Raw genomic sequence first — 22979 nt, 5'->3', positions numbered from 1 at the left:
AATGGCTGTGAGCTTGCAGCATCTGTATGGAAACTCAAGTTCCTTGGCCTCACGTTCTCTGTGGATCCCAAAGCCCTGCCTTCTTCCCATCAAAGTGATCTGTTGATTCTATCTTGTACCTAGTGAACAAGCTGGTTTTGTACAAAAGGTGGGTTTGAATCTTCTCTGAAAAAGAAGGGAATCAAAGCCAAGCCTACAGCCCCCCATAAGCACTGCAGCCACTATGCAGAAGGTAAATTTTTCAGGGAGAGGAACTGCTGCTGCTGAACTCAATATTGCTGTTAAAAGCTAAACATGTTCATCTGTTCCTGCCGGGTTTTTCTCTGCCCATCTCAGAAACTTTGACCCTTTTCCTTCCTCTCTCTCTGTACATACCGGATATCAATTGATCCCTTAAAGCAGTAAGTAGGCTTCTTCCTTTTCCATGCTCCGAACTGTGGGGTTAATAATTTAAAGAGGTCAGCAGGTCAGTTGTTAAAAGCAAACCTGCAGAATAGACCTGGCTGCTCAAACATTTGTTACAGTGGTACCAGAAATTTAGCTTGATATAAGGCCTTGGTACACCTGATGCTGTATACCTATCCCTAATGGATCACAGGGAAGACGCAGACAGATTTAAGACAAAAAAAGCAGTTTTCAGAACACATGGACTTCCACCAAGCCAGATACATCCAACAGCATTGCACAGTGGTAGGTAGCTTAGCACACAGCTGGGCACAGCTGGAGGAGCTGGCTGTGGGCTGCCTTCAGGCAGTTTGCCAGCCGCCTGCACAGCAGCCCTGTGGAAGGGTATATACAACAGATATATATCTTCCACAGAGTCAGTGGAGCCAAGAAAATTAAGACCCAGACTCTCAAACTATTCACGTGTCTTAACTCCTATGACATGCCTACATAACCTAAGAGGATGGGCCGTACACAAATTGCTTGGCATCGGATGGGAAGTATGTGGAACTCCAGACTTAACGCCAGTTGGCCCAAATTTAGAAAGCAGAGCCTCTTTCTTGGACAATACCCTAAGAAGAGAAGAGGAGACATACTGGGACCAATGGTCCACCCAGCCCACCATCCTCCTGTCTTCACAGCAGCCAAGAGCTCCTAAGAGAAGAAAGGTACAAGGACAGGAAATCACATGTGATGCCTTAACCTTTGAGGTGAACTGAATGGTTGCACAGTCTGCTTTGTACTTCACAGTCTTCAAGCTTGCAAGGTCCTGTCAGGCAATATAACAAATGGAAAGAGAAGCAGAAGCAAGGGACTTCCACGGTCCCATTCAGGCCTCATCCCAGCTGTGTCACTACAAGGCTTTAGGCAAATCAGTTCACCTCTCTACACCGCTGTATTCAACCACTAAAACAACAGACACAACCACCTCCTCAAAGAAATAGTGAAATGATTCATCAGTTAATGTTGGTACAAAGCCTTGAAGCGGCAAAATAGTGCTTACAGGAGAGACCTCTACTTTAGTAAAGTACAGGCTTATTTTTAAGGACATGGAGTCAGCATGGCCTACCATGTGCTTGCCTGAAGCTACACACTTACTGAAGTGCCTTCTGCAGATACTTTCTAACATCTAAATTATGGGCATCTAAACAATATCATGAAGATTTACCAAAAAAGCTGTCAGGAATATGTTTTTATAAGGAACCCTCCTTACCATAAAATAAATGCCAAAATACCACTTGGAGGCTCCGAGATTTACCAGAGACAGTTTTTAAAGTTACCTGTGAACTACTCCTGCCCGGTGCAGATGTTCAACTGCCAGGATAAGCTGCCGGATATATTTGCGTGCTTCGTGCTCCTCAAGTCTCTTTTTCTCGTAGATCTTGTGCATCAGGTTGCCACCAGGACACAGCTCCATGACAAGGTAGTAGCTGTTTTCAGTTTCCAGTATATCCAGCAGCTGAGCAATATTGGGGTGGCGGATCATTTGCTGGATCTGCCCTTCCCGTCGCAGATTCTTGGTGACATAGGTGTCTTTTTTGGCTCTCTTCTTGTCAATTACTTTCACTGCCACCTAACGTAAAAATAGAGGAGAGGGGGTTCTTAGCAGTCATGCAGATGATTTATTGCATTAACCTCGTATTTAAAAAAAGTCAAAAGGATGTCAGTCTCAACTGATACACCATGATTTCAGGCACAACTGCCCACATCACAGAGAGAAGTAGCTGTTTTTCCAACCCCACTGACAGTTTCTTTCTTTCTTCCTTTGTACAATGACAGACAAAAGTTATTGCAAGGAAATAGGTAACAAAGAAGAGGAAACAATTTCATTATCCGTACCCAAACTCTTAGCACACTTAATGCTGGGCATTTATTTAATCTGTTTTCCCAGAAAGTCTTCAGGCTGGTGTTTACAAGTTTTAAGTGTCATTTTTGGCATTTCCCGAGTTTGGATATATGACTTCAGATGATACACTTCCATGGCAAGTTTCTTAAAACTATAGCCAAGTGTTAGTTTTGCATGATTAAACAGAATAAAAACATACTGCAAAAGGCAAAATAATTTTGGTACCACTCTCTTGGCACATCACCCTCCCGCCCACCCCCCCCCCTTTAAAATGTATGTGAAAGATGATCCCCTTGTGGCTTCTAGAGCTAAGCATCTCTGCTAAAACTCTGTTTTTCTAATGCAAGTTCTCAGTGGCACACCTGCTCACAGCTCTACAAGTCAACTGAAGCCTATCACCAAAGTATACAATACAACTACGGAGGCTCTGTACCACAGTCCACAACACAGCACATGCTACTGCCTATCCAAGTGTTTTCCTTCTCATTGCTGGTGCAGAGCGCCACATGAGAACAAAAGGTTGGGACTGGCTAGGATATTGCTCTGTTCTATGCCTAAAGGATCTGGTTCCTTTCATTGTTTTAAAGGATTCACTAAATAGCCACAATAAAAGTATCTATCTTCCTTTTTCTGCCTCAAATTTATAGACATTTATTTATTTATTTATTTATTGGGATCTCTTATTTAGATTGGGTGCTGCAGACTTCCAGGTCATCTGCACCAGACAAAGACTTAACAGCTTGTGCCAAGATGAGCAACAAAAGGCATCATGAAATCCTCTTCCCAGGCTCCTCATTTCCTCAGAGCTCTACAACAAAGGAAGTCCTTCACTGCATGCACTCAGACCCTGCAGCTCACCCATCATTACCCAAGCGACAGCTGCTTGCTTGTCAGGATGAGGGGGGAAACACGGTGCTTGGTATTCCTGCATGACACTGAATTTTACATGATGTGGAACGATCTTGTTTGCATGGGAACAGGTCCAACAAAACACACAGAAAATGCTGTATCTGCCCCCAGACTGAGGCACAAAGATGCTGTATCCGCATCTTTGCTATCTGTCTTGATTTGGCCTTGGAGGATACCCCACATTACCTTACTACTACAGTGAGAAGGAATAACAAATGTGGGGAAAACCTCAAGAGTTTTATTTATGCTAGTCTTAACACCCAGGCAACACAAGAAGCTTTCCTCCATCTCCAGCTTGTACAACATCCCTCCTCACTGCTGATGAAGTAATACTCACAGCAAACTACATCACGACAGTCCATAGCACTGGGGCTGGTGAGCTTTGGCAACAAGAAGACAAACTTACTCGTGGAATCATAGAATGGGTGAGGCTGGAAGGCACGACAGGAGGACATTTAGTCCAACCTCCCTGCTTAAGCAGGGTCACCTAAAGCACATTACTCAGGATTGTGTCCAGATGGCTCTTGAATATCTCCCAGGAAGGAGACCCCACAACCTTTCTGGGCAACCTATTCCAATGCTCCTTCCCACTCACAGTAAAGAAGTTCTTCCTCACATTCAGGTGGAACTGCCCATGTTTTAGTTTATGCCCACTGCCTCTCCTCCTACTACCTGGCACCAGTGAAAAGAGTCTGGTCCCATCCTCTTCACACCCTCCCTTTGGATACTTATAAACATTGATCAGATCCCCTGAGCCTTCTCTTCTCTAGGCTGAACAGACCCAGCTCCATCAGCCTTTCCTCACAGCAGAGATGCTTCAGACCCTTAATCATTCTAGTAGCCCTTCGCTGGACTTGCTCCCGGAGCTCCATGTCTCTCTTGTACATATCTGGACACCTTCCTAGCTTGAGAAAGTGCCAAGCACACATGAAACACATGACAGCTGCCAGTCCAAGTAGCCTTACCTTTATTTTTTTATGCAAGGAAAGGTTAAATTAGTGAGCATTTTGGTTTTCCTTTGGAGAACAAAAGCCACAAAAAATATGGTCTGGAAATACGGCAACAAAAATAGATCCATACCCTCTGACACAAACGCCTTGAATCAAAGTCAAGTTTTATCAGCAGTGGAATTGAAGAACAAAACTAGAGGAGTTGGGCTTCACAGTCTCTCCCAAGAGCCAGAAGTCAGTATCGCTGAGCACGTTATTAGCTGGACAAATTCCTGCTGCTAACAGATCATTCTGATGAAATACCCTTGATAAAGAAACACGGCTGAACACCACACAGGAGACAGCTGCCTGGGTGAAGCCCAGAGCAGCATCAGGACCATAAACACCTGGAAGCTGCATTCCTGACTAGTCATATTAAAGAAAGATTATTCAGTTGTAAGATAAGACAACAAGTAAATCAGAGCTTAACTTCACCATTTTTGAAAGCCTCAGGTGATTCACCAAGGAAACAGTCTTAAATTAGTATGTTCTTCCATCTAATGAGATGGAACTGAGAAACAAAGGCGTGCATGGACTATTTTGACTGCAAATCACAGAAGTTATTCTGGTGATGTCAAACAAATTCATGGGTTACAGAAACATGAGATGCCAGATTGTTTGCTGGCAGCACAACACTGTCTCTGCAAGAACTAAATAAAGATTATATACATATAAATATATACATAAAAACACTGATATTTTCCACAGCTGCAGGATACAAAACATGGGTTATTAACAGTACGGAGCAGTAATGTGTTATCCGTATCGGTAAGTTATCCTCCCCAATTCATTGACTGAAAAAAAGCATACTAATACATGTGTCCACATCTGCTGCCTAGGCTGAGCACAGCTGTGAAGATGGAGGCAGCCACCTGAACAGAGGAGACAAGACCGAGCTATGTGACTACTTGATGACTTTTTCACTATCATGAAGAATTAGTTTTCTATGCCTTAAGAACAACTTTTCTCTTTGATTTTGACAGATACTTGATCAGGCACCCTACCTATGCCACCTGACAGCAAGGCTGCTTTCAGACCCACCCTTCACTCCGAGGTACCTTTTCCCCTTCAAGACCATTTGCGTCAGGTCCAAAAGATCCACCAAAGCCGACAGAGCTGACAAAGGTAGAAACAGCAGTCTTGTTTCAGCAACAGTTTTTCACACAGGAAAGAGAAGAGTAAAACTTTGGCAGATTTTCATCTCCCACACAGGGCAGGAAACTGTGGTGTGATAATTCTCGCTCCTGGGACAGACGTGCATGGGACCCTGCGTCCTCTCCTAGGTCTGTGCTGTAGCACAGGGCACCTAGGAAATATCTCAAGACAGATGGCCTTCCATCCCCATCTCAGGGACTACTCCAAAAGCCACTGTCTTTAAAAGACCTCTCTGTATCTAAAGATAAAACACTGTAGTTGACCCAAACACAGAAGCAGTCTATTAACTTTTATATGGATGTTCTCCATAATACCTTCTAGCTTTTGTTCCTCTCTGTGCCTCCCAGGTGTTCTTCCTTACTACTTCTTTCACTTACTTCTCCTGTCTGCCTAGTCAATGCCCTTTCCTTTGAACCACAGTTCTTCTTGCTCCTGCGGAACCACTTTGCTTTCCTAAATGAAATGCATCCCATGGTACAAGGGCCATGGCAAAGGGGTGAGCACTCTCAGGCAGAGCTCCTGTGGGGTTTTCTCACTGCTAGTTTGGGTTTCTTGGGTCTTCCTCTAATTTACAGTTTACTGAGGCATAGAAGAAATCTAGGGATCAAGCTGTACTCAATTACTCCAGGGCTGACTTACCTAAATATCCTTGATTTTGAGTTTATCCAGAGTTAGACCAAGCTAAGTGAGGACTGAATGTGCCCAAACGCATTTAATATACACAACCTCCTGTATGGTGTAGATGTGTGTGCATACACCTGGAAATTTCACTCATGCTAAAGGAAAGAAGCATTCAGTAGAGAAAATAGTGTAGATGTTAGATAACCATAAAATAAACACATTTGAGCTTTCATAGCCTACTCAAGACACACTAATTATTCAGTTTTGCTCTCCGAAGTTCCAAGAAGGGACTTCATGCCTATCTCCTCATCTGAATCTTGGGTCAATATTGGTGTAGAAATAAAAGGTAAATGCTAAAGCAAGTAATTACTCTGAATATGTAGCGACAGTGGCACTTGACATTCAACACTGGCTAAACCTTTGTGTGTCAAGAAATAAACGTTTGGGTTGTTCTGTGTTACAAGATAAAAAGATGAGTAATAGGCCATATTTTTGGTTTCCAAGTCCTAGAATTACACAGTTGGAATGAATTACTTTCCTGAAGTTTATGGTGTGACACATCATATGAGCAATTGCTGCTTCCCTTGATTGTCACACTAAAATAGTTCAGGTTGGGCTAAAGTGTACTGAAGCGGAGGTGAGGCGGGAGTCTTCTCCACATAAGAGGAGATGGTGACACTGCTCCCAGCTAAAACATCATCAGCAAATACAGGCACGTGTCATCACCCAAACAAAGGCACGTGTTTGACACACACAGGCGGGGGATTTTTGCCAGCTAGTGTTTTAGGAGGGTTTGTGAATCTGCAAGAGAAGGCGGGGGGGTGGAGCTGACTGGCACCAAACTGCACAAAAACATCACAGTGAGGCCCTGAGAAAAAGCAAGAAGAGACAGTTTAAAGGGCCAGCTATTGCCTGGAGAAAGCTGAGAGGCAGGGTTTCGGTTGCTAGATCACTGCTACATCCAGAGAAAACACATTCTGCATCCTCTTTGTGAGCAGTCAGGCCTTGACATGGGAAACTGCAGCAAAGCATGGAAGATCGCTCACACAAAACCTGAGCATGCCTCAGCATAGTGCCCGTATGTCCATGCAATAGGCACATTTCAAGTGAGGCAGCTCCCCAGATTTGTACCCTAACAAAATGCTGAGCCCCTGGAGCTGGCAACAGCTCTGCTGCACAGGCAGGAGGAACCTCCAGGTGGTTCTGCATAGTGGCCACAAGTCAGTCATCTTCTCCCCATCTCATTCTGCTGGCTATTTATAACCCTGCCAGTCACACTTGGAAAAACCACTGCTCAAGAAGTAGCAGTGCTTTTGTTAGTGAAGCGAAGATGTTTGCTTACCCAGCAGACATGCTCAGTCTTACTGAGAGATTATGTTTTTTCTTTGGACCAATCCTCCCCAAGCATTCAAGCCATGGTTTTGCAGTAAAAGCATCTATCCCTCTACTTAACTTCTGCTGACGAATCTCAAGCTTTGACCAGTTAAGGCACATCATGATTCACTTGAATAAAAAGGAAGTAACAACTGTTTGACCAGCAGTGAGTTCAGTCACACAGTACATTAGCACTTGGGGAACCCAGGTCCCAGGTCAGCCTCAGGTTTCTTACTTGCCAGATTGGTTGTCTTTACACAGGCTGCCTCCTGGCAGAAGGATGCACCTCTGGCAGCAAGCCTTCCTATTTGACAGAAAATGGGTTTTCTCAATGGTCTGTTTGCCATGTCAAAGTCAAGAGGTCTTGAACAACACTTACGTTAAATGCTTGCAACTAGAATAGTTTCACAGTAATAGCCCCAGCTTAGCAAATAATGCTATAACATGTTTAACTTTACAGAGAACAGAAGATGGCATGTGGTCTTGCAAAACCAGTATATGATATTTTGAGGACTTTTAAGGAGTTCTCCTCACTTACCCAACCACTTGAATTGTTTCCCTCTGCAAAATCTCTCCCAAGTTTAAATAAGAGGAAGGCAGCTCCTGCAGACCTCTGCCAAAAAGAGCTTCAGCTGAATTGAGAGGAAACTGGTTTGAGTAAGAATCCAGCAACCACTGTGTGATGTGGCCAGGAGACCAACATAGCAAAAGGGAAGCAACTTCAACAATAAGAAACACTTTTCAACTATTGGAGGGACAAACACCTCCCTCCTCCCCTCTTTTATTTTTCTGCCTTTTTGTTGTTGTTGTTCTTTTTTTTTTCCTTTTTTTTTTTTTTTTTGACCAGAGTCCACTTCTGGCAGACCTGCTGGCACTGATGCCAAGCCAGGCAGCAGCGCTGACTCCCAGCACTGTCCTGGGCCACAGGCCACGGATGCCTGGTACACCCTGACCATTCAGATTGTAAGTTCAGAGTCACAGGCTACACGGTGCAGCTGGGGGAGAACCAGTGGGAAGGCCTGAGACTTGGACTTCTGCGGTAAACCCACAAACCTTTCTGCTATCTAGTTTAAGCTTAGCCAGGAGAATGAGACGAAGAGCCAAATGACGTAGATATTTTACAGCCATCATTAGTGCAAGCCCATCTCCGGCATTTTTATTATGCCCAAGGCAGCTCATGCAATGAACTAATTTTCTTTTCTTCCTTCCATTCAGTGATAGCTGTCTGGCATCACTTGCTTTGCATTTACCACTCTTCTCACCACAAGAATCTGAGCTTAGTTTTCAAAACCAACTGGTAATTTTGGGTGGCCAATTCAAATTATATTAAACAGACCTAACTTTGAAGTCTGCACAATTGTCAGAACAGTCCTGAAAGCAATCCCTCCAAGGGTTTGGGCAACTAACCAGCCAGGCATATAACAAACTGCTTTTCACGTCTAAATCCAAGGACTAGAAAATGCCAACTTCATTCACTGGGCGGTGTTTATTCTTTCCTTCAGCTGCTGCAGCTTACCAAATTTTAGAGTACAACAAAGGAATATTTTTTTGATTATGGCAGGTTCCAATATCTTAAGAAACAAAGCACTGAAGAAAAGGATCATCCAAACAAATGCATGCCAGGAATCAATTAACTGTGCACCTTGAGAAAGGACCATACATGTTCCCCTCAGGACAGAGAGAAATCACATCTCTCCCGTTTGGACTGTCTATAAAGTCAGTCCTGTCTATCACGGAGAGAAAAGGACAACCATTTAGTGATGGCCAATCTGATACCTTCTGTATTTGTCTTGTATACTTGCTACAAAGGGAATGGGGGGACAGAGGTTGAGTTAAATGTGTGCATGCATGTGCACACACATGCGCTGTGAAAAGGCTGTTCACCAGCTATACAATTAGAGATGCACTGAGTTTTTATGTTAAACAAACAGTATCATCTCTTTGCTTCACACTTGAATAGTGAGTGATGTTTGGTCGTATCCACTCTTTGTAGGACAGCTGAATATTTAGCTTTTGTATTTGCTCTGATGTTAATAAAATCAGGAATCAAAGAACAGTAGAGAGGACTCACTTCGATTAAAGTATTCTCTTTCCTTTTGAGTGTCTGACAGTACAAGCCAAGAGTTTTGGGCTTAGCAATACATTAAACCAGCTGCCATAGAGATGAGTCCAGGATAAATGTCTTGGTAGGCAGAAGGCCACTCTCTCTGCTGGCAGACTAGACACAGTCAGGAAGGCTTGAAATCAGCCCCCATAGAAATATAAACTCTTCTAAATAAGAAAGTAGCTCTGAGTATGCCCACTCATACACTTCAGCTTCAAGGTAGCTTGAATGAATCAAACTGCCAGGGGATAAAATAAACATATAACCATTACCTACAACCCAAAGCAATGCAGAAAAGAATGCAGGAGTACTTTAGATAAGCAAATGAACATAAGCCCTCTTGATGCCACAGCCAACTTAAACATAATCCTTAAAAGCATAAGCAGGATGTATTTGTTAAAGTAAGAAAAGGTATTAATTACACCTGTCCAAGGCACTGGGGTCTATTATTAGATTACTCCATCCAATTCTGGTGGCAGTAATTACAAAATTACATTAAAAATTTGGAGACAGTCCTGAAAAGACCTTCAGAAACAGTCTGAGGTCCAAGAACTGTTCTTGCAGTAACAGACTGAAGCTCAAAATGTTTAATTGGGAGAATGTTAAGCACTGACTTGAGAATTTTCTGTAAATATCTACACGAGGAAAAGATTTCTGATAACAGAAAGCTCTTTAATAAAATTAAAATTAACTTCCTGAAAGGTAAATTGGGCAAATACAGGCTATATGCACAATCTGGGGGTTTTTAGGTACCGTGAAGTAATAGAAACACCTCATAGAGATGATGCAGATCTTAAATTCCTCCCCCCTTTAAAGGTATGCAAACAGCTCAACAAAACATTGATCCTGCTACTCCTGACTAGAATACTGGGACTTGTATTCTATAGGAAATCAGGCTGGATGACCACTGTGATCCCTTTGGGCTTCAGTGCCTGTAAATACATGAAGAGCCTCTGGTCCCTGCAGAGAGTGGTGGGGGACAAGGCATGACACAGGAAGATGGGGTTTGACCTAGGCAAGACACCCTGGAAGTTGCCAGCAGTCACATTAAGGGATGTAAATTTTGCCAGCTCTCTCTGACATCTGTGCTGGAGCTCCTCAGTGCAGAAGGCATGAAGTGTCATAAGGAGCCACACAACTATTGATGCTGCTGCAGACAACCCAACTCACCCACAGCTCTGCTGCCAGCTGTATCGGCACAGTCAAATCAGTGTTTCCATGGGGAAACACAAGTTTTCATGTGTCGAGGCACTGGTATTTGTAAGGACATACTACAGGGTTGCTCCCGCTATGCTAAGAGCAATGGCAGACCACAGGAAGGTTTTAAGACTATCAGGGCTACCTCACGCTCTGCCTTCCATATGGTAAAGTATTCCCCATAGTTCCGTAGTTCTTCCTCTCCTTTCCTCTTACTTCAGTCAGGAAGGAGGGAAACAGAGCGGGGATAGTTGCTGATTTATGACTAATGCCTTGTCCGATGTGATCCATTTCCATAGCACAGCTCAAGTGGAGGAGAGCTGTTTCTCAGCCATATTCCTCTTCAACATGCTTTTTAGTTCACATCATATTTATGAGTAACTTCATACCACACTTCACAGGCAACTACTGTTATCCCTTCCAGGACATACTTCTGCTCCACTGCTTCCATAAAGCCAGCTGCCCCCTTCCCCTCATCTTCTGCTTCATTTCCCTATCAAACAGCTAAGAGACATATTCTTACCTGCTAGTGCCTCTTCCCCCTGAAATGGCCAGACCTTTAGAGCACAGTGACCAGCAGGAGATGGTTTTGAGGCAAGGGAGGTGCCTCAATTCTGCCCCTACGCAGCCTTCCTGGAAAGAACATGCCCCCCCCCCCCCCCTTGCATTTTTCCTCAGTGCTGTACGTCCAAAACAGCAGGAATTGTACAACTGAAGGATGCCACAGGGTCAGAGCACAGCCAGGGAGCCTGGGAAGCAGGAACCTGCATGGCTACATCCATGGGAAGGAATGCATGCCTTGTCTTGAGCTGGTCATGAAGGGGATCTGTCTCGCCTTTGGTGGAAAGAAATCAATTCCAGTGACCCTTCAGTGCTCTCTTGGTCAGCTAATTAATAGGGTAGCCATAACTGCATCCCATGAGGGAGAGAAGCAGATTGTTACTTCCCTGGCCTCTAAAGATATCTATACAAGTCAAGAGAGATTATGCAGAGACTGATGGAAGTAGTGGTGGCAGGAAGCCAGACACAGAGATACATCAGGATGCACTAAAGAGGTTCCAAAAGAAATCCTTGCAAGCTTGTCAAAACCAGCCTCCAGGCTGAAGACATCTCCTGCAAGGAGAAGGAGTGTCTCTGAATGCCTGGGACAGATGGGTTTGTCCTGCCACTGACATTTAGAATGTTCATCAAGTATCACTTTCCAAATATTAGCTGTTTTTCAGAAAGGGGCTTTTTGACCCCCACGCATAAGGTAAAGACTGACATGCCGAAACACTGCCCAGCACTTAATGTGAAAACCCTTTGAACTCAAGGTATGACCAGCTAACAGGAAAGACATTTTTCAGGGCCTGTCACACAGGCACATGGGGACGCTGACATGCAATCACTGCAGCAGATGGAAAACCTGTTCAGACCAGCAAGGTCCTTACTTCACATCAACAGAAATCGATGGCTACTCACAACTTCTCCTGGAGGAGGCCAGCATGACAGAGGTCCTCTTGACCCAGATGTGGCCCTAATAGGGCCTTCTTGTCAGGACAAGAGGCAGCCACCATAGCCAAGGCATGGCATGGCAAGGCACGATTGATGTCCTGGTTGCAAGCGAACCGTATCCCATCCAGCTGTTTCTGATAAACCAGAACTTGCCTTGCTAATGGTGAAAACTTCTGTCACAGTGAGATGGATGAAGATCTCAGGTTACATGTGGGGAAGCAAAAGCAGAGGAGTGAGATACCAAATGACATTCCTCCAACACCGAGCCCTACAGGAGAAACCTGGCGGCTAACGCCGCTTCCCATTTTCCTGATCATGGCCTTGTAATGTGCTCCATATTAAACAGTCCCCATGTCTTGTTTTAGAGATCAAATGCATAATTCAGCTTAAAGAAGAAGTGTCCCTGATTTAAAGCACTTCAACACCAATACAGCTTTATGTCTTCAAGGAAGAAAAAAAACCGAAACAAACAAAACCCCAAGAGCCACTGCTTTTGAGACCCAGGTAATATCCTCCTCTGTAGCGATTTAAAACACAGCAGATAAAGCATTTACAACTGCTTGGAGCCAAGAAAAAGGTGTCTCCAATAAAGTTTTATATATATAAATAATATGTTCTCTCCCTTAGCTCTATGGACACTATTCAGAGAAAATAAAATTATTCTTCAAAAAAAATGTTTCCATGACAATCTTCCACAACAGGCAGAGAGCAAAGGAACTTTATTATATATAACTTAGCTTTTTTTAGTTCTCTTTGTTGCAGTGATTTTTCTCATAGTGCCAGTAGCACTGTTCTTGCACTGCACATGAGAAGAGCCCTGCTGAGCTTAGTGTTAAAGGTGCTGGACCTAGAGCTCCGCAGTCCAGTAATGGAGCAAAGCATTGACAGAAAAGGAGATTTTGGTAAGGGCAGCATCAGCTTTCTGCTAATTTTTTGCAGGTGGTCTCACTGCAGGACCATGGTAACTTCTTCCAGACCATTTCCGTGAGGATGAGGTTTGATCCCTTTCCCTGCTGGCACCAACACTAAATGTAGATCAACATGGAGGTTTTGCAGTGATTCACTGTTTCAGCTTAGAATGGGGTACCTCTGTTCTAGCATGGGCCCCAGAGTCATGCTTGTGATGGTGGCTTCTTTCTTACTCCAATAAAGCTTCTGGAAAAACCTACCTGGTTCTCTTCATCAGCACAACCTCCATCAGCCCACCAAAAACACTGGCACCATGAAGTTCTTACTTTCAAGGAGATCAGCCACCAAACAAACCACTGTGGAAGCACAGCAGAAATTGTTTTACAGAGCCAAAGAATCAAGGGGCTTGGGTTTTTTGCTCTTCAACTTATCTAAAAGTAATAGCTAAGCCAATCTGGAGCTGAAGTAATGCAAAGTGCTGCTACAGTGGAAGCAGAAGAGTACTTGGGATGGTCTGAATACAGCCAGTTTGTTTTGGTTCAGTTGTATCCCATGCTGCTACGTGAGCACCAACACTGCAATCCTCTGGCTGGTTTCTACCCAGTCATTGGCCCTGGACAGTTTCAGATACTTCTCCATAACCTTGAAGAGTCATGCAGTCAGCATGTAAACTCTCAGCTCATTTTTATGCTGTTGTTCAAATAACACAACAGCTTGGGTTTTAGGCAGACTGTTACAATTCAGTCACCAAAAGGTTTGTCACACCATCTCACAACTGCTTTCCTTCTGGGGTTATATCCTTGCGAAGTGTAAGAGCTGCTCATTAATAACCTCCATTTTCCCAACTGCAGGCCAACAAATAACTCATGAGAGCAGTGATAAAGACATCTGCTGAAATGCATGAAGCTACGGGAGCATTCTCCAGCTCATTGGTGTAAAAGGAGACATGGCAAACTACAAGATGTAGAAAGGAAGTCGTGTGTTAATTACCAAGACATTATAGGTAACACGTGCCTACAAAAGCACACGTACAGCTTTACATATCATTAAATATGTTAAAAATACAAAACTTACAAGAATCCAGATGTGAGCCTGGCATAAGAACTATACCTGGTGTAAATTCAACCTAAACACTCAGCTTCCCTCAATCTTGCATATGCCACTAAAGTGATTACAGTCTGTAAGAGAAGCAGCACATTGCTGACATGCACTGTTAGTGATGTCCTTAAAACTGCTGAATGTAAACTTGAAAGCAGATTATCTCAAGAGGATAAGGAACTGCCACATGTGCATCAATTCAGCTCATCGTAGAACAAGTTGCTAGCTACAGCTGAAAATATTTAAGCAATCTTCCTGGAAGACAGACTGTGCTAATGAACAGGGTCTCTTGCCTATTAAAGTCTATTACACCAAGTATGCAACACAGAAAAGGGTTGGAGGGAAGAGCATGCCTTTATAAGAAGTGCCTGATGCAACTGGTTATTCTCCAGACAAACAAACTACTAGCAGGTGAAACAAATTGAGTAGGTAGGTGTACATCAGCAGTTTGGATTTACTCTGCCTTATGCTCAAATCCTTGCATACCCATAACACGTATTGAGGAACGCTGTGCTGACACAGCAGTCTTCTGGTCCTCACTGATGGTACTGCAGCCATGCCACTGTCCATCATTTTCTGAAGTATCATATGTTAACAAAACCATGCGTTTAGTAGCTTCAATATGAATTATGCATCTGCACACGCACACAAGCCTCTGTGAAAAGAATAGTGTCAAAGCTGTGAAAGCAAACACTTAGAAGCAAGGAAATGTCGAAATTCAGGCTGCAGAAATACCCTCATTTTATTCCCTCAGTGCATATAATTAGAGTGGCACGTCATCCAGGTGCAACAGTTGGCAGCTGTTAATAAAAGTGAACACCATCCTGTGAGAAAGCCACTGTGCAGATCTGCAGTAAGCACTTTTCAAAACAAGCTCTTCTGATTAGAAATAAATGTAAAAATACATAGAGAAACAGGTAAGAAGAGAACTACTAATTAAATACCTAGAGTGAAAGAACAAACACATCTAGAAAACTGATGTACAAGTGTTACTGGAGAAAGAGCATAAAATAACAGGTCAAATTTCAAATTAAAATCCTGTGGCTTTACCCTCTGAGACACTGAAAGCAATGAAGGCATTCTAAGTTTCACAGTTTTACCTGCAATCTCCCAAGATCTGGGGGAGAAAAAAGGAAAGGGTTGCACTGAGACACCAGCAACCACCTTAGAAACTCAACTTTAGGTTGCAGTGAAACAACTTCCTGGTCCATTTGGTTGGCAAGATGGTTTGAAAGCAAAAATGACCTCACACACATTCATGGCCCCCAAAACTCAGAAATCAGACAAAGGTAAAGAACTATATCTGAATATGAGGTTTTAAGCCAGTTCTACTACTTGAGCAATCCTAGGTCTTGAGATATGTATAAGGTTGACAATGGCAAGTCCCAGTGCAGAAGTCCTCAATGGGAAGCCCTCACCAGTGTTGGTTTTCCAAATGAAGAGCAGTGGTGTTACTAGGGGAGGTATGGTTACCAAGGGCATTAACAGGGCAAGATCGCACCTGTCAACACACCCAGAGGCCTTTGGCCACCACGTCTCCATTCCCTGAAGTCTGTGGTGGAAGACACAGGAAAACAGTGGATTTACTCAAGACAAAATTAACACCTGGACATGTGATGTGTATATGGCATTGTAACATCTGCTGTTGTCTACTGGCACTTCTGTCCATATTTCTCTGGGTCCACTTGCCTGTATTCTCTTAAATGCTCACTAAAAGACAGAAATTGTGCAAAACAAGTTGCCCCAGCCTTTGCTTTGGGTAACAGGTCCTGACAAGCTGAGGTGAGAGCTGCCTCCTCCAGCCTAGCAGAAATAGAGGATGGAGTGGTCTGCAGTGGTAAAAGCTCATGGAAAAGTGCTTTAAGAAGGTGAAGCCAAGGTACAAAGTCTGTACACAGAAACATGCCTTCTGTGCCAGTGTGTAATTTTACATAATGCACACAGAGCAATATCCCACTCACAGGCAACAGCCGTGCAGGCACCCTTTGGAAACATCTCCTTCCTTCCAGGAGGGCCCATCGGGCATGAAAGAGGCATTGCCAGCTCTCTGCAGGGTGGCTGCTCTGCCCATGTACCCACCCCAGCACTTCCAGAATGTCCAAATACACTTTTCTTCTTTTTTCTAACCACTTTTATGCAGAAATGCATTCTGAACATGAACTCTTCTGTGAAAAGCCCACTTTTAATATTAATTGTTTTGCCTTCATAGAAGCAGCTGGTAAACTGTATTTTTAGCAGCTGCTTCCCACTGTTGCAGAAGCCACTTGACTAACTGTAACTAAAAACGTACCTTTCCCAAGCTTAACAATAGCGCTAAATAAAACCACAAACAAATTTTTTGGTGGATGAGAAACCAAATGATTCAACTTGATTCTTTTATTGCAGTGCTAAAGATTACGCCTAAAAGCAGTTAAATGTAGTATCAGTTCAAGTGTGTTTATAACAACTTTGCTCAATGTATTGTTGATACATTGCCATTGCGCAATGCTACAAGGAGTTACTTGGACATTTCATAGGGTTCCGTAGCGGGTAACTATCTATTTGATCTATGAACAGAGCCTCATACCACCCCCACCTCAGTGATGGCAACATAATCTCAGCTCTCTAAAAATGCAAGAAATTATTATCTTGTGGTATCTGCCTTTGCCCGATTCCTGTTGTTTGGCAATTGACCCTTCTGAACCTCACGCAGAAGGCTTGAAACAATCCTGCAGTATATGCACTGTGCACAGGCTCCCAAAGTTGGTTGAATACAGCTAACTCAGCGGGGTTTCAGAGCCACAATTTAAAGCTAAATTGGCTTGCTCTTCATAGAGGAACTGTGTTTCCTTACGATTAGCTATACAGACTGCCTGAGCTGATCTGACAAATCAGCGTTCTACCCCAAAATGTCAGATTATAGGCTACGATATTTATATTCAAAAGCAATGGAAAGAATAATCTGTTCAGCATTCTCCTGCGCTCAGCTAAAATACACATAATTGCATCAGGCACTACCAAGCATTTTTCAAGCCCAGAAAATAATAACATGCCTGACATTATGGCCACATAAACCACAAGAAGTACTGTAAAAGATGTGATTTAAAGTCCAATGCTAAGGACATTCATTGGGAAGGTTTAGAAACCTCACCTCAGCTCACCCTCTCGTGCTCAGGTGCTCGTAGGAGCTGCTGCTTCCTGTCCCACACAGGTCACTCAAAATGCATTGTCCATCAAACTGCCCTCGAAGCAGCTGGTGAAGTAACTTGTGTTTGGCCCACAGTATATAACATCTCATGCTCTCTTGAAGACCTTTATAGCTTCTAGCAATTTCAGGGTGAGGTAATGGCAGATTTTTGGCACCCACCCTGCATTGCCTTGATTCTGTACAATGCATTGTGTCAGTGTGATGGATCCAAGCCTAGCTGGGGACTCATTAATCCACAGATTTCATTGCTAAACACACCATTTTCTGAAACAATAATGCGCATTAACTCCTCTGGAGTTGCTAAAGTCTTTGCAAATCAAAACCTGTTTGGGCCCCCCTTACTGAAGTTAGATATTTCAGTGACCGTAAGGGCCCAGGCTGCCAGACATTAGTAATAAGTCCTCTACTTCACACTATTATGGCAATTTTATTGAAATTTAGGCGATACCCTTGCTCAACTTGCCCTCACTTTACAAGACAAATATCAGATCTCTTTTTTTTTTTTCTTGTTTGCTTTCAAAAATACATGCAGGCGCTAATCCTGGAATAACAGGCTCATAAAACATCAGCTTAGAAAAATGCAGCAACTACACCGATCCAGCAAGTTGTTCACGGGAGATGGCTTTGTTTCCACGTTTTGCTTTGCTGAACTCCACTAGCGAGTGTATAAGTATACACTCCTGCAGATTAACTTTTCCTCCGCAAATGAGCAGACTGGAAGACTACACATGGCCAATTTGTGGCTCACCCCATGGAAGGAGATACAGCATTAGGCTCTTACAGAGAGTTGTTCCTCCAGAGAGACTCTGGAGAGACACGGTGTCACTTACAAAAGAGAAATTTAGGGACAGAGATGGGTAGCAAGAGATGGAAGCAGGTGACTGCCACATGCAGCTATTGATGCCACGTCTCAGACAGCTCCTGGCTTTGGTCACCTGATGTCTGGAGGAGAAGGTCTGTGCTGAACATCAGTGTCCCCTGGGCTCAGATGCTGGCACTGCTGTACCTAACTCTCCAGCACGCCGTCTGCTGTTCACCAAGATTCCTCAGAAGGCACAAATGTAGCTTAAGGACCTGACCTGGCCCTTCATGTAATACAATGTTCCTGTGGAAGTACTTTGCCATGGAGACAAACCACTTCTAACGTAAAATGTCCTCTTCCCACAGAACCTCCTCCAATGACCGCAGTTGGTCCCCACTCTCACACCACCCCGCGCTTTTGCTCCCAATCCCATTCCCGCCCCTGCCAGCCTCAGCCTCCTCTCCGACAGAGGCTTGCAGTCTGAGGGAAAGGCATCCGGGTAAGCAGATGTTTTTCTTCTGTTCCTCGTATCGCAGGCAGAGCTCAGTCACCCATGGTGGGCTCCATGTAGGCAGAGCTGCCGGCAGCTGTGAAGCAGAGCCAATTTGGGCACGTTTCAGCTGCCTTTGGCTGGAGGCCATGCGGAAGCTCAGCAGAGGAAGATGCCCAGAAGAGCTGAATGTCCATTAAGCTCTCTGCTCGGGGTGAAATGTTTATGTGGGGTCATGGTGGGATGGAAAGCATTCACCCCTCCGGCTAGAGGGAGGACCCTTGCTGAGACAGGACCTCACCTGAAGCAGATTAGTAATTCCTTGCCTCCTATACATGAACTCAAACCGGTACAAGATCAGGTCAGACAGAGCTCAGAGCCCATCATGCCTGTTCACAAAGATGGGCACAGGGACTCAGCAGGAAGGCAGTGTGATTCTCCTGGAGTTTCTGCTTGTCACTTTGTCACAGTGTGTGTTATTCAAGAGACTAGGAGAAAAAAAGAAAGCAGCAGGCCTGGGAGCTGAGACAGAGGGGCGTGTGGTGGGTCTTTTTATTTTTACCCCTCTTAACAGACTGAGATAAATGTAGCAATCCAAAAACGTGGAGGTGGGAAGGACGTGTGTGTGCATGTGCCTTTTATCAACTGGAGGATCATTGGATGTATCTGTTACCAAGGAGAAGCACACGCTTGGTAACAGCAGAGAGCAAAGATGCATTATTTTTTTTGCATTCCTATATGATAATAATCACAGACCTTATCGCTTGTCTCATGATGAAATTCAGAGCCCTGTATTAAATTTCACTCTGTGACAAATTTACTGGAATGAAAAAAGAAAAAAATACCCAAGAGTACGGGAACGCAAGCTGCCAAGATGCAATCTGAACAGCAGCACGCTTAGAGTGCTGCTGGAGCTGGAGGAAATTACACTGTACTTAGCCCCACTGGTCCAAGAAGCTTTCAGTAACAACAACGAAGTCCCGCTTCAGGTAGTGCCCTGTTAAGGATCTGACAAAACAGAGGCAGAAGTCAGAGAGCTCAAACAAGAGCAGCACAACTCTTAAGGGAGGTTGACCCTAGCCAGCTTACCTTGCTCTGCTTACTGCCCAGCCAAGCCCCCACTACTCCTTATGAGGCTGTGACATATCCTGATTGATGGGTAAAAGCCTCCACTGAAGGGTTCTGGATAACAAACGAAAAGCAGAGACCCTCCGCGGACTTCTCTTCCCAGCACACAGGGGAAAAAACCCACCCATAGTGCATCTCCTATATTTTGCTGTGCAGTGGTATCAACAACTTCTGATGCCCGAGCTGTACCCCTTCCTGCAGACACATGCAGCAGCATTTCCCATCACGCTCATGAGCGAGAAGTACCTGTGTACAGCTGTGTACAGACGCGACATATCGCGACTGGGCTGCGCACCGCGCCTGGTTCTCAACAAGTCTCACCGTTAAAAAAAACACTTCTGACCGAAAACAAAAGACAAACAAACAAGGAAGAAAACGAAAAAAAAAAAAAAAAGAAAGAAAACAGGGAAGGTCAAGGCAGCAGAAGTACTCCAAGAGGAAAGCAGAATTACAGCCACGGAAATCTCAGTAACCGAAGGCGAAGCGCCGTTTTCACGCCCGCAGCGTGCGCGGGGAAGTTGAGGGGAGCCCCGACTCCTCCGGCGGTTAGACCCACACACCCATCTCGCACCACTATCCCTCCAACACCACCCCCCGGGGGTGCGGGCAGCCACCCGAGGGGTCCCCGCCCCGGGCACGGTACCTTCTCTCCGGTGACCACATGCAGCCCCTCCCGGACCTTGGCGAAGGAGCCCTCTCCCAGCTTCCTGCCGATCAGGTAGTTGCCGACCCTCTTGGTATGCTGGAAGTCCCGGAGCCGCTCCCGCGGCGCCGCCGCGCTCAGCCAGGCGGCCAGGAAACTGCCCTCCGCTCCCGTCGCCGCCTTCCGCGCCTCACCGCCGCCGCCGCCGCTGCCCGCCACCGCGGGCGGCTCGCTCAGGAGCCCGTCGCCCGCCGCGGCCGGCATGCCCGGTGCTGCCGCCGCCGCTGCTGCTGCTGCCGCTGCTGCCGCGCCGCCTGCCCCGCGGGGCCGTCACCAGGCGGGCAAGAAAGTTGCTCTGGGGAAAGCGCCGCTGGCCCGGCGGCGGCGGAGGGGCCGGGGGGCGGAGCGGGACTGGTGGGGGGCCGGGGCTGGGGCGAGCCGGCGGCGCGGTGCCCCGGGCTGCCGCCCCTCATTGGATCCAGCACCTCCCCTCCTCCTTCTCCTCCTCCTGCCGCCGCTCTGCCCCGCGCCGGCAGCGGTTGCAGGCGTGAGGCTGCCGCGCCGAGCGGGGAGGAGGGGACCGCAGGAGGGAGGAAGGGAGGGAAGGGCTGGCGGAGGGAGGGGGAAAGAGCTCATTCAGTTTGAATTTGCGGTAATTTAATCCGCTCTCACGCGGCTGGAGCAGATGCGATCCAAACCCGGCAACCTGGGTGTTTTCAAACCCGGCTGGCCCCTCCTTTCTCCTCTCCCCTGCACCCCAAACCGGGTCGGCAACGCTTCCGTCTCTGAAATTAAACCGGGGTCCCGGCTCCCGGGCTGCGCCGTGACTCGGTCTGCTCGGTGTGGTTCTGTTTATTGCTGCCAGAGAATATCTACTCTGCTGCTTTTCCCCACCTTCCTTCCCGAGCGCGCCTGACTCCTTCTCACGCCCGTGTCGGGAAACGTGCTATCGCGAAGAGATCGTGACTGCCTCTCCCCCTGCTCCGGCGGGATCCACTCCCTCTTCGCCCCCCGCGGGTTCGCCACCCGTTTCTCCTGTTTATCCCTCCCGGCATTCTGATCTCCTCTGCCACCGTCCTCCTCCTGCTGTTTTGCAGTGCGGACATCCTGGCAGAGCTTCTCCCTCCCTACCCCCTGCAGTCTGCATCGGCCGGGGCCCGGTGGATCGGGAGAGGGGAGGCGACCTGGGCGCCCATCCGCCGCAGGAACAGTCATTTCCCCATCGGTCTTCCCCACCCCGGGAAGAGGGAGAAGAAAGGAGCAGATTGCGATTTTCACTAGCCAGCCCCCTTTCCGGAGGCTTCACCGGCAAAAAGGAGGCGCTCAGGGAGGGAGAGCAGGGATGGGAGGTGAGACAGAGCCGGGAGGGCCACCCCGCATCTAGCTGCCGATGGTCAGGGATGCTCTACCCTGCTTCGAGTTTCCAACGACCAGTGATGGTAACAACCTTAAATTCGTGCGTTGGAAGGTCTAATAGAACAGTTAATTCATTGAAACGCCTCATGGCTCATCAGGATTTTAATCTACAACCTATCTTTGGCGTGGCATCAGCAAGAAAGTAATCAAGGACCCCTATTCATCTTCAAGCTTAATCTGCGTGGTTTTAGTCTTACCCATGTAGGTGCATCAGGTAGTAGTTTGGGGGGGGGGGGGAAGAGAAGAAATCACGCGTACTCTAACAGATGAGAGCTATGTCAGCAAAACCTCCCCGAAGGATGTGGTTGTACCTGATCAAAACCGGCTTGGAGCTTTGCTGTTAAGCACGCTCCCGCCCCATGTGAAGCTGGTTTTCCCACTAGAGGGCTGGCGAGCACAGCTCTCGCCGTGCTCACGCTGCCACCTCGCTTTAAACTCTTTTTAAAAACGTCAGACTAATTTTACACCACGCTGCTGCCCATTAGCCTTCGCTTCTGTCTTGGTGCCACTTCTGTCACTTCGCTGTAGGAGAGCTATATCCCGCTGGTCCTTCTGCTTGAATCGTCTTAACTGCATCACCAGTCATATTTTGGCTGGCACAGGGGTTGATGAGCCATGTGCTCCTTCCGCACCACTCTTCCTAGACATCCCTGCTTTAGTAAAACTTCCTAATGTAAGCCAGAGCTGAGCAATGTTTTCATGATTTTACCATGCCTGTTGTAATGCATAACAACTTGTCTCCCTAGTGTCAGTCCAGACTTCCCAAGCCATAGTTAAGCAGGTTACAACGTACCCAGGTCTGGCTTTAGGCAAAAGGTGGACAGCTACCCAGGAAGGCTGGCAGTGAAGAGCTTCAGGCGACCTGTGTGGGATGAAGCATTGCTGTTGGAGGTGGCGAGCCCTGCCACCTCCTGAGGCTGGGGCTGGTCAGAGTGCGGTTGGGCAACAAGCCCTGTCTACACAAGCCAAATGCTCTTTGTCAGCTCTCTTGGCCCAGCCATGCCAGGAGGCATGCCAGTCTCCTCCCACACTTAGAAGCAGTCCTTATCCAGACACCTTCTTAGGAGCAGTCCTTATCCAGACCCCTTCTCTTTCTTTGCAAGGGTATGAAAGCGTTTAGTCTGCTGGGAAGAGAAGAGGAAATGGAGGGAGTGGGATGCATAGAGGTGGCTG

General features: G+C 46.1%; 1 protein-coding gene across 2 annotated transcripts in view; it reads right to left on the bottom strand.

Moving 5' to 3' along the window:
- HUNK (hormonally up-regulated Neu-associated kinase) overlaps positions 1 to 20660 on the bottom strand; it is a 57073-nt gene extending 36413 nt beyond the window's left edge. For both annotated transcript variants that reach the window (XM_062622192.1, XM_062622193.1), the window contains exons 1-2: positions 20391 to 20660; positions 1725 to 2017 (exon numbers count right to left, since the gene is read on the bottom strand). In XM_062622192.1, coding sequence (XP_062478176.1) covers positions 1725 to 2017; positions 20391 to 20654 — 557 coding nt within the window. In that variant the 5' untranslated portion in view covers positions 20655 to 20660. The remainder of the gene's footprint in view (positions 1 to 1724; positions 2018 to 20390) is intronic.
- Between the last annotated feature and the right edge of the window lie 2319 nt (positions 20661 to 22979).

This window comes from Pezoporus occidentalis, unplaced genomic scaffold, assembly GCF_034315485.1.
Source record: "Pezoporus occidentalis ecotype Australia unplaced genomic scaffold, CSIRO_AGI_Poc_V1 ctg24, whole genome shotgun sequence".
NCBI lineage: Eukaryota > Metazoa > Chordata > Aves > Psittaciformes > Psittacidae > Pezoporus > Pezoporus occidentalis.
Note: the sequence above shows the minus strand (reverse complement) of the source record. Positions and strands in the feature narration are given on the sequence as shown.